This window comes from Thamnophis sirtalis, unplaced genomic scaffold, assembly GCF_051295495.1.
Source record: "Thamnophis sirtalis isolate CommonGarterSnake01/CBP01778 unplaced genomic scaffold, rThaSir2_p1.2 scaffold_10, whole genome shotgun sequence".
Lineage (NCBI taxonomy): Eukaryota > Metazoa > Chordata > Lepidosauria > Squamata > Natricidae > Thamnophis > Thamnophis sirtalis.
The window spans coordinates 44,002,136-44,014,494 of NW_028261390.1; the positions used below are offsets into that span (position 1 = coordinate 44,002,136).

Here is a 12,359-nt window from a genome sequence, read left to right on the forward strand (position 1 = left end):
GGCACAGCACCAGCCAGAACTTGAGTAATGTTGCAAGTTTGAACAGTTGCAGAAGAAGTGATTGTTAAAGGAGGACCACCTGTTCTTGTTAGTTTCATGACCAGAACAATGGACTAGATAATGGATCTGTTACATTAATGTCCATTTTGGTACAGGTTATCCCTTTTTCAAACTTGCATTTCTCTTTGCATTAAAAAAGAAAAGAACTGTGATTGCCATCACATTCTATTTCTCAAATAATTAAGCAAGAATTATCCAGAGCAGTTTGGCTTTGGATATGGAGCAGTGCCACAGCTTTATGGGGAAAGAAACATTTTATGCCTAATGGAATGACTTGGAGTTTGTACTCATTGTTACAGATTAAAGAACATAATTCTGTTAATATATGGAGCAAAATATTTTCTGTTATGCATTAGCTTCAAAGTATTATACATCTCCAAAGTAGTTAGCTCCTTCATGCATTCAGTCATTAAGTCCCAATTACCCTAATTGTGATTTTCAACAATAGGTATACTTAAGAATAATCTTGGTTCCTCTTTTTCCAGTTTTATGTTTAATTTGCACCTGGTAATATTTGTTTTTCATGTTTTATATGATTTTCTTGCCCACATGTAGGCAACACTGTGATTCATTTAGACCAAGCATTGGCTAGAATGAGAGAATATGAACGGATGAAAATAGCTGCAGAGGGTAACCTTGAGTCCGAGGATGGTTGCTGTAGTAATCTCCAGACTGCTCCTTCTTCTAAATTGGAAGGTATTAATTTGTTGCATATTTCAGGGTATTATCTGCTATATTAGCATTGCTTATTGAATGTAAATGTTTTGGTATTTACTGTGCATGATTTGTGTAAAAAGGCAGTGACTATACACTTGTTATATTGAACTTTTTATTCTTCAGTATGCTTACTTATAATTTATGTAATCAAAGATCAGAATTTTTTATTTATATTGAAATTATATTTTTGTGAGGGGAAAAACATTAATATTAACATACTTTTTTAAAGGTTCAGATGCAGTTGAAAGCCATTCTGCACCACAGACTACTGAAGTATCTTCTATTCCTTGCCCCCGAATAGATACTCAGCAGCTGGATCGACAAATTAAAGCAATTATGAAAGAAGTTATCCCCTTTCTGAAGGTATTATAATGCTGATTTTAGTAAGTGCCAGTTAGAAAATAAGAATTTGCTCTTACAGAAACTTGTAGCTAGATTTTTTTTAAAGAAGCAGCTGTTTCCCTCTGTAGAGAAGGTGATGCTTCACTTATCCAAAATAAAAGTGTTTCTTGCCAAAATTAGGATATTTCCTCCTATTCTGTATTTTCTAAAGAAGCACCTGGTCGACTGAGCTCTGATCTTTTTCTTAGCTCTATTTATATGCCACTTATAATCAAGTTATGTAAACTAAATGACTTTTTTCATACATACATCCTTAGCTTAAATAAATTAATCTCAACACTTTCTAGGAACACATGGATGAAATATGTACTTCCCAACTCTTGACTGTTGTAAAACGTATGGTCTTAACCCTTACTCAACAAAACGATGAAAGCAAAGAATTTGTCAAGATATTTCATAAGCAACTTGGTAGCATATTGCAGGCAAGTATACAATTTGTGAGCTCCGTAAAAATAGAGACTATTCTCAAAATCACTATGGTGCTGGTAAAGTTTTTGAAAGATTATTTTACCTTGATTCTGAAGTGAATGTTTCTGCCAGTGATGGCAGTTTTTACCACTTCAGTAAATCTGTTTATAGAGCAACTAAGCTACTGAATCAAAGCTAAGCACTTTATAATTTCTTGAAAAATTAATATGAAAGAGATCTTAAATAATCTGGCAACTCAAGTATAAGTATGGAAAGTGCAGTCCATAGCATTTGTCTGATTTGTAAATGCTGACACTTAAAATATACTCATCTTTATAGCATAAAATGAATATTTTAATAAAACCTTTAATGAATCTTTTGAATTGTTACTTCAGGGGTTAAAAATGAGAATTACCCAAGTCCTTTTTTATATTTTTTAATGTTCATTTAAGGAGAAACATCTGTCAGAAGGATTGTGACATAACTCTCATTTCTTTTGACAGAGCTGCTTCGTGAACACTTGTCAAAATGCTTCTATTTTTGCTTTAGAAATTGGTGCATTGATTAATTAATCAAATGAGGAACATACAATCAGAAAATATCTGAAAAAAGTAGCATCTATCACAGTAGATATGCTATATTCCTTAGAACCTTGCTTACCTGTAAACTCATTCAATGATTTTAGCTAAGCCTTCAAGCTAATATGTTAATTTATGAGGTAACGTTGAATAATGCTGTGTCAGCCACCTTGAATAATATAATTAGGAGGTGGGAAAGAATGAAAGTTAAACATAATCGATATATTAATTTTTTTTTCTTTTTTGGACAGGATTCATTGGCAAAATTTGCTGGTAAAAAGTTAAAGGATTGTGGGGAAGACCTTCTTGTTGAGATTTCTGAAGTCTTATTCAATGAATTAGCCTTTTTTAAACTCATGCAAGACTTGGATAATAACAGTCTGACAGCAAAGCAAAAATGTAAACCAAAAATAGAAGTAGGTGGAATGGCACAATCTTGCATTAAAGAGGCCAATATAAAATTTAATTTCATGTAATGTAAATATATTAATTTTGTTAATATATTTCAAATTTGATATTTTACTATGCATTTTCTTAGTGTCAATATTCTTCCTGAGGTCAAATGATATTCAGTTATGAACTATTCAATTTTTCCCAATTGTTGGTCTGAGATATTTTCATTTGTAGCTCCTATTGTTTCCAAATAGCAGAGATAATGACTGGGGCTGATGGGGGCTGATCTGATAATAAATAAGAATTTATTAAGGGCCTCTATTTGAGAATTTCTGTTCAGCTTAGAAAGTAAGTCAGCTTCAAAATTAAACCATGTTCTTAATAAATGACATTTTGCATTCTTTCTGCAATAATGAAAACAAGCAGGCATATTTTGGAAATTAGTGTTCATGAACGTGAGGAAGGTTGTATATGTTGCTTTATTTTATTTGTCACTAGTAAGACTGCAGATGTCAAAGGTGCAGAAATTTTTCTGTTCTAATATCAAACAGAACATCAGAGTCTTACCATAAAGGTTTACTTTAGCTTACTAGAATAGGACCACATCCTGTTATTTATGTCTGAGCTTTTTGTACTTTAAATTCTTCAGCTTAGTATATTATGTGTAGAATAGCAGAATAGAATAGTTCTTTGTGCCTTGATTTTTAAATTTATTATTGTTAATTAAGGTTTCACTCTGCCTTTTTCTTGGACATGACAAAAGTAAGATAAGGAGTTTTAAAATACTAGCATTACAATAGGATTTGAATCATCTGATATTTATATTTTTAAGTTATAAGGAAACTTAACCACTCATCTATATTCTCTGTCTTAGCAGTCCAGAGCCTGCAGAACCAATCTAATAGCCAGTTCTAATAGGGCAAGCAACAGAAAACTAAAATATCTAGTTAAACAATATTGAAATACTTTAATTGTTACCAACTGAAAAGAAAATCACAGCAAAATGAATATATGGCTCAGAATTCATATCTTGATCTTATCTGGTTGTTGGTATTTAGTTTGAACAGAAGCCAGTATTCTTTCAAATTTCTATTTATTAGGTAAAAAAATCACTTGAAGAAGGAGTATGTTCATCTACTGAAGATATTGATGAAGACAAAGTAAGGATTTTTAAGCAATGAGGAATATGTCCTATTTCTTTATTTTTGCTGATTTTGTAATTGACAGTGTTTTATCATTTCTGATGAATACGATTAATTTTTAAAGATAAATGACCTTTTAAATTATTTATCTCAAATGATGAGAGAAATTATTTAACCTTTACACAAACACACATACTCATGTAGAAATGTGTTTAGGAGGTTGTTCTTACTTGGGGTGATGCTGGGGCTTTTATTGATTAATTTTTTAATACTGACCGTGGCCAGCAAAATTAACCTAAATTCTTTTTGAGCAGCAGTCAAACTAGATATTTCTTGGAAGTTCATAAGCAAGGAAAAACAGTTCCCGCAGTGTGTGTGTGTGTGTGTTGCTGAATAGGGTCTTCCACATTAAGGAGTTTTCATATTCTTTACTCCAAGATTACACACACACACACACACACACACACACACACACTCTCCCTCCCTCCCTCCCTCCCTCCCTCCCTCCCTCCCTCTCTCTCTCTCTCTCTCTCTCTCTCTGCGGGAACTGTTTTTAAGAAGTATCTGAAGAGATGATAAAATTTGAATTGTAAATTTTTTTATAGAATAGACATAGGATTCATCCCTTTTTTCACTAAAAATAAATCTTAAGCAATTAAAACTCTTTTATTTTGTATAACAATAATTGTGTTTGTTTCTAGGACAAAGATGAAACTGAAACTATTAAGCAAGTTCATGAACCTGAAATATTCAGCAGAGAAATTCCAATCAGTACAAGATCAGATCCTTCTGATCAGGAAGAAGAGAGTGAAAATTGTCCAGTCTCCATAAGTAAGCTTCTTTAATGACTTTGATTATAATTTCATGTAATCAAGCATCTACATTAGTGGAATGAAAGATCACTAATTCTGTTTCTAGTTTGTTATAGATAAATTGCTATTTGTTAAATAAATAAATATAAACAAATGTATTTACATGTTTGTCAATCCAGTTGTTAAATGTATCAGGTAGATTATTACACCTATTGAGCCTGAGCTATGTTTAAGATGACATGCGATAGATGCTAGTCTAAACTAAAGTCATGATGATTAGATTGGCCCTTGAGCCTGGTTTAACAGTTATACTTACATTCTAAAGTTGATTACGTGCATGAAAAGAACTGTTCCCGCAGTATTCTTTCATTCCTGTGTTTCCAGTAGGAAATGAAATACACTTATAGTCATTTTTAATATTGTACTGCACATACCATTATTGCTGAACATTTGTAGCTTCTTTGTATAATAGGCTTAGACTTCCATCCAGTCTGTACTTACTTGGGTGGATGCTATATTGCACATTCTGGATAATTAAAATAAACATATAAAATTATGCCATTAGATATCCATCTATGATGCACAGCATTAGCCTTTCTCACTATTCAGTGTTTAAAATATTGTGCATAATTGCATTTGTAAAATCAAGGCTAGAATCTAAAGACTTTATATTTCAAAGGAGTCTTTGATTTATATTTCTTGAGCCCAAATAAATCCCTTCTCCCCTGTTTAATGTCTCTTGATAGTTTATTTTGAAACAGAAGATTTAGGATTTTCAAAATTTAAACTGGAAACAGGCCATTTCAGAGGACTTTGGAATGTTCTATGTCCCTTTAGACTAGGGGTGTCAAACTGGTGGCCCGTGGGCCAGATGCGTCATGCAGGCCACACCCACCCCAGCTCCACAAATGGGAAAAACATCACAAAATGTCACATGGCAGCAATGTGGTGACAAGTTTTACACCCATGCTTTAGACTATGCTAAACTCACATGGGGGTAAAGAACAACCTAAGGCTTTTAACATTTGTGTTTCTATGTATGTATTTAGCCATTGTGGTCTATTTTATGATTGGAGTATATTTCACACATTCTAGGCTTATCTAAAGCAGAAACTCAGGCTCTCACTAATTATGGAAGTGGAGAAGATGAAAATGAAGATGAAGAAATAGATGAATTTGAAGAAGGACCTGTAGATGTTCAAACCTCCCTCCAGGCAAATAATGAAACTACAGCTGAAAACGAAGAAGAACAGGTATTGAGAGAATGAGTGTGTGTTGCTGCTAGACAGGTTTTCATACTTTGGAAAAATTTATTAACATAATTATTGAGAAAATCTAGAACTATGCACTTGTAAAACTGTAAAATTTAGATTTGCTAAGTAAGAATACAGTCTTTTCAAACAGACTGGAAGATTGATGGGGATTTTTAATCGGTAATAATATAATGTTTTAGAAACAATGGATTTAAATGAATGAATATTTTCCTGCTTGCTAAACTAGTTGAAGCTAAACATTACTATTAACACTAAATTTAAGATTCTTTATATGTTTCATGATAAGATTGTAGCTTTAATTAATACTAAGTAATGTTGAAATGAGTCAAAATAGTAAATAAATTTATTTTGTCACAGATTTCACAGTCCATATCAGAAAATCCAAATGTGTGTCAGACTTTATCTTCTGAGCAAGATTCTGTAAATAGTAAAGGTAAAATGAATATAGAAAAACTTATTTACAAGGCATTTTTTTTGTTCTTAGGAAAAGAATCATCTGAAACTTTTGTGCATTTGAATAATACTTGATTTGGGCCGGGGTAGAAATACAGAAATGCACTCATAAAAATAATTGCTTGTTTATGTTAATTATACGGAAGTTAAATAAAAGCTAGGTATTACTCATCAGTGTTTATTTTATGAATACTTTACATTTATTAAATAGAACACAAAGGATTCTACAGCATGGCAGATCTCTTCAGAGCTTATTAAGTGTATCCTGCTTTTTCAGAGCTTAAGATTTCACGCTTTTAGACTTGAAAATATAAGTAACATTAGCAGGATCTACATTTATTTTGGCTTTGTTAAATAGATAAAAGAAAATTAATTAAATAGTAGAAGGAGAACAAGACAAAGATGGACAAAACAAGTTGATCTTATGTTTTTGCTTAGAACACTTCCTATTAATTATTTCTGGGCCACAAGTAAACATCTGCTGTTTCTATATAAATTATTATTATTATTTTGCTTATTATTCAAAGTATTATGTTGTAATATATTTGTAGCGTGAATTCTTGGTGAAGTCTGGATTCAGAGTATAAACTAATTGACAAAATGACACAATGTGTTATACTTTCAACCTCTAAGACTACAATCTTGGACCATCTTAACAATTAATATGTCTAACTGAAGTCAGCATATTGAAGTTTTGAGTTAGTTATAGCAGATCAGTTTTAAATTATTCAACATGATCATTTCTATAAAATATATGTATCTTAATGTAGCCTTTTGAAATATTTTCCATATTCATGAACTTTTGTGTGTGTGTAAACTGTTAGAAAATCCCAGTCCTTGCAAGCAACATAATCAAATATTGTTTGTTTTTCAGATGATCAAAATATACCTGCTATTGTACCTCAATATCTTAATCTTACAGAAGAAAATCAGTCCTTAGTTGTTAGAGTTGCTGAAGATTTTAATGCCAGCATTATATTAGCTACAGAAAAAACAAACTCTCCATTAACAGAAAATGAAAACCAAGTTGTAGATGCAATATGTGGAGACTCAAAATCATCATCAGGAACACCTGAAAGCTCTGTAGTTGGCAGTCCTGATACAGAATCTCCTGTATTGGTTAATGAATATGTATGTAGTGCTTTTGTCTTTTAAATATAATATAAATATATGATATGAGCCTCAAGAATGCATGGTTGGAAAATTGTCTACCTAGAATGCTTCTTTTGGATTAGAGTTTTATTGTTTAGTTTTAGTTTAGTTTGGTGACATTGGTTCTACTGAAAGATTATATCTGTTCATAACAGGAAGTGGTCACTAAGTAATTATTTTCATGAAAAATGTTTGGGGGACTTTCTTGAGCTCTTGAAAGTCAAGCTATACATTTTACAGATAAATAAATTTAAAATATTCTCTATAGGAAACTGGTTCTGGAAATGTGAGTCAGAAATCTGATGAAGATGACTTTGTAAAACTTGAAGACATACCGCTTAAACTTGCAGTCTACTCAGAGGTAAATATTATGCTAAGAAATGTACAAAACAAAAAGGTTATTTTTAAGAGTATGGTATAGAACAAGTGGACAAAGCTAGTAAATTGTGAGAATTACTCTTTTGATCCATTTTCAGGAAGAACTAATGAAAAAAATGATGTCAGAGTCTCAGTCAAATAGTATCACTGAAGAAATTCTAGCTGAAGCAGAAAGGCAGGGTGAGGAATTAGTAGGAGATCCTCAGATGTTGAAGGAACCTGGTGAGAATCTTTGATTACTTTAGTTATGCTTATCCTACTCATGCTGATACAATTAGTTTACTTGATGTAGTTTGTAGACTTTAGAACTATGGTAGGAAAAGTTGGATAAACTTTTTTTAAAAAATTTTATTTTTATTAACAAACATGTAAAATATACACACACAAAACTTAGACGTACACCACATTTACACAATACAATATGAACAGGAGCTTCCTGTTCTTTCTAATAGCAATTATCAATCGATACCATTCACCTTATATTATTTCCCATTCTATTGTATTTCATTTGGATTTCACCATTCTTAACCCTCTTATTTTACTCATAACTATTATTTTTTTTTAGTTTTTATATTCCTTCATTGATTCTTGTTTCTTTCCTCCATCCACTTATGCCATTTATCCCATAACTGGTAGAATTCTGATTCTTCTTTTCCCTGGATTTCTTTAGTTAGCTTGTCCATTTCAGCACAATCCATAACCTTTCTTATTATTTCATCTTCGCTTGGAATTAATTTGTTTTTCCATTTCTGGGCAAAGGCAATCCTTGCCGCCGTAATTATATGTAGTATTAAATACTGGATTTCTTTTTTGTATTTCGCAGACATTATTCCTAATAAAAAAAACCTTCAGGTTCCCATTATATTTTAACTCCTGTTATTGCCTCCAGCCAATTTTTGATCCTTTTCCAAAACATTTTAGCCTCCTCACAGGTCCACCATAAATGGTAATGGTTCACCGACAAAAGGGCGAACGACAAAACTGCGCCCGACTAAACCGCGTCGCTGACGTCATCAACAGGGCGACAACAGTACGGAGAAAGAAGCACGCTGTAAACCCTAAACCTAAACTTAAACCCTAAACCTAACCCTTAACCTAATCCTAAACCTAACCCTTAACCTAAACCTAACCCTTAACCTAATCCTAATCCTAACCCTTAACCTAACCCTAAACCTAACCCTAACCCTTAACCTAACCCTTAAGCTAACCCTAAACCTAACCCTTACCTTAAGTTAAATCGGCTTTCTTTCAACGCGCTATTTAAAGCCCCCTTCTTTCTCCGCGCTGGCTGTTGTCGCCACATTGATGACGTCAGCGACACGGTTTAGTCGGGCGCGGTTTTGTCGTTCGCCCTTTTGTCGGGTCACGAATGGTAATATGTTCCATGTATTGATTCACATTTCCAACATTTTGGGGCGATGTTTGTTAAGATTTTAACTAACTTTGTTGGTGCCAGGTGCCATCTGTAAAGCATTCTGTACTTTATAAACATTTTTAGTTTTGTTCTGCATTCAGACTTAAAGCATTTTTGTTATTAACTGGAATAATATGCTTATTTCTATAATAGATTGATGACTTTAGTTATCATAAAAAAGTAAGAGGGGGTTGTTATACTTGAGTGGCAAATCATCAAGAATCCCCAGAGTTGAAGGCAAGACTGGGAAGTGAAAGAAACTTCCCAGAATATGCCAATAAGAAACAATTCCCGAATCATTGCCCAACAGAACTATACAGTGAAATGACCAGGAATCAAGCTCAAGTTGGAAAACACTTACATTTTATAATTTGTCTTGCTATGGTTGTGAACCAGTTAACAAAGTAAAATTTAGTTGAACAGGTTCTGTCCTTTCTTAGAAATGTACAAAATTCACTGGCCTAGAGAACTCTGGAATATTCCATTTCCATTCTAGGCCTTATTATTTTTTGGTTTTTAAATTATTTGTATCCTGCCTTTATTATTATTTTTACAAATAATTCAAAGTTATGAACATACCCAATGTACCTTCTTCCTCCTATTTTCCCCATAACAACAACTTGGTGAGGTGAGTTGGGTTGAGAGAGCGTGACAGGCCCAAAGTCACCTAGCTGGCTTGTATGGCTAAGGTAGGAATAGAACTCATGGTCTCCTGCTTTCTAACTTGGTATCTTTACCACTAAATTAAACTATTTCCATAGATATTCAATAATTTCCAAACTAGAAACAATTCAACCTTCAAAATGCTGCCCGTTTAAAAAAGTTACTTCTGGAAATTTTTGAACTATCCCCTAAAAACCTGGTTAGGAGGTGGGTCAAGGATGTTCAGAAGAAAGACTGGAACTTTCTAGAATTTCCAGAACATTCTGTTCTAGATGGACAAATTTTGCACAGTGATAATCTATTTTGTTTTCTATTATTATTGAATTATTAAACTGTTTCTGACGTACCCAAAATTATTACCTATTTACATTGATGGAAATACACTTTGATATGTATTAATTGTAGGGAACAATAAACTCCCATCTTCACAATGAGAATAATGAACATGTGGTCTGAGCATACATATATTTGTTGACTATAGTTTATAAAACACCTTTGTTAAAGCTGGTTTCAGTACAAAGATGTATTTTGTATTGTTGATGAATAGTTACTTCTTTGTTTTCTTTTTTCAGAGATTGTTGGAGCTCAAAGCGCATGAAAAGGACCTCTGGAATGTTTCTGTGGCCTAATTCATTGATAAATACAAATAGAAAATCACTACTACGTTTCATGTGTTCTAATCTGTATAAAATGTAAAGTAGTTTTTCACACACTGCCTTTTAGAATAGGCTTGCTAATTTTTTCTCATAAAAGTTCAAACAGCTAAACTTTCAACCTGGCTGCAGTTCTTATGTTCTTATTATTGTGATTTTAGCAATTTTACCATGTAGTTTTAAATAAAGTTTGACTTGTATGTAGGTGTGTTTTGAACAATGCTATATGAAGCTAAGATGAGCCATGAGTAATAGTAGAGTCAAGGAAAAAGTGTTGATTTTTAAAAACAGTTTATTGCTAGTTTGTTTATAAAAGTATTACTGAGTTCTCATCATATAATAGGTGTGATCCAAAGGTGCTCTTCAATGTTTTGCTCTTCTTGCAATAGCAGTAGCATATTGGGGTACCCTTAAAAACTGACAAACTTACTACAGTAAATCCTGAGCTATAATTATTTTATCAGAAAGATTTACGGGGAAAGAGAATGAGGAGTAATAAAAACTATATTAAAAAGATCAGATTGAAATGAAATGAAAATATTTTTCTAAATAGTGGTCATAATAATAATAATATCTTAGCACATATAACACAATAATAAATCTTTGCCTTTATAACAGATGTTAGATCTCTAATGATTTCTCTCTCAACCATTTCATTGGTCAACATAAATCTTTAGCTCAAAAATGGCTACATGGCTGAGGTGATTGCCTGTGGATATAGTTTGGGGTGAGTATCCCAAACAAATGTCAGCTTTGTATGTGTGTGTAAGAACTGACCAACTTACTTACTCCCTTACACCATCTCCACCAAACAGTTGTATATACAGTACCTTCTTTTTGATTAAATGGACTAGCTCCGAAAATGTAAGGAAAGTTAAATATATTAAATATATTGTTATTTCAACCACTTCAGAATTCTTCACCGATTGTTTTTTGTACCCTTTAGAAACTGTTTCTTCTGAATACAACTGTTCACCTTGTGATGAAATATTGTGTGGAAATATATCTAAATCCAGAGTCCTCTGTTCCCAAAATTGGAATGATAAGAATGTTATTTTTGTTACAACAGTATGAAATTTCTTCTTGCCATGCATGTGCAGGACAGCACTAATGCCTAATTTTGTTCTATGAAAATACCAACGATGCCTTGCCAACCTGGATAGAATGTATTTGAAATAATGTATTCCTTTTGATGTGTCTCATAAGCAAATGTTCCCCTTGTAAACACACTTTGATTCCACTATGTAAAATCAGATGTTGCCTTAAAAGTCTATTGCTATTCAAGTGAATGATGCACAGAGTGGATCAAAATATTTTAAGGCAAAAAGGGCAGTGCCTTCATACATCCCTGGGGTTGGGAAATGAATACTTTTAAAGATTAACATATTAAGTATTTAATTGTATCTTGTTTAGTCTTAGCTCAATTCAGAAGTGCAAATGCACAAATTCTTCTGCTTTCAGAAGACTGTGTGCCTTTGTTTATGCTTAAACTTGAGTAGCAACAAGAACATTCCACTCAATAGAAACCAAAATCAGGTACTTGGTAAAAATGCCGTGGTCTTCCATTAATAAGATGCAGAATATTGCAAAATGCAGTCATCTAGAAGTCTCACTAAGAAATGAATACTGATGTATATATCAAGGGAAATGAATTGAAAATGTGTTACAAATTCCCAGAGAATTAGCAATGAGATCCAGCCATTAGCATTGCATTCAGTAGAGATGGAAATAGCATCAACACATATATTTTCTTGGAAAGCTTCTTTGATCCTTTTTATGGCTTAGCATAATTGCATGGCTAGCCATCAGGTCAGCATTCCTCAGTGGAGTACCTCCTATCATTTTGCTACAAATCAACAG

At 32.7% G+C, this 12,359-nt stretch overlaps 1 protein-coding gene across 13 annotated transcripts in view; it reads left to right on the forward strand.

The window, feature by feature from the left end:
• PCM1 (pericentriolar material 1) overlaps nucleotides 1–11,406 on the forward strand; it is a 53,339-nt gene extending 41,933 nt beyond the window's left edge. For 11 of the 13 annotated variants that reach the window (XM_087724486.1, XM_087724482.1, XM_087724480.1 and 8 more), the window contains 12 exons: nucleotides 616–756; nucleotides 1,007–1,140; nucleotides 1,467–1,601; nucleotides 2,417–2,581; nucleotides 3,659–3,718; nucleotides 4,402–4,531; nucleotides 5,608–5,765; nucleotides 6,144–6,219; nucleotides 7,114–7,370; nucleotides 7,660–7,752; nucleotides 7,868–7,991; nucleotides 10,419–11,406. In XM_087724486.1, the coding sequence (XP_087580612.1) occupies nucleotides 616–756; nucleotides 1,007–1,140; nucleotides 1,467–1,601; nucleotides 2,417–2,581; nucleotides 3,659–3,718; nucleotides 4,402–4,531; nucleotides 5,608–5,765; nucleotides 6,144–6,219; nucleotides 7,114–7,370; nucleotides 7,660–7,752; nucleotides 7,868–7,991; nucleotides 10,419–10,444 (1,499 nt within the window). In that variant the 3' untranslated portion in view covers nucleotides 10,445–11,406. The remainder of the gene's footprint in view (nucleotides 1–615; nucleotides 757–1,006; nucleotides 1,141–1,466; nucleotides 1,602–2,416; nucleotides 2,582–3,658; nucleotides 3,719–4,401; nucleotides 4,532–5,607; nucleotides 5,766–6,143; nucleotides 6,220–7,113; nucleotides 7,371–7,659; nucleotides 7,753–7,867; nucleotides 7,992–10,418) is intronic. The other 2 variants (XM_087724484.1, XM_087724485.1) reach the window with 2 other exon arrangements.
• Nucleotides 11,407–12,359: the final 953 nt, after the last annotated feature.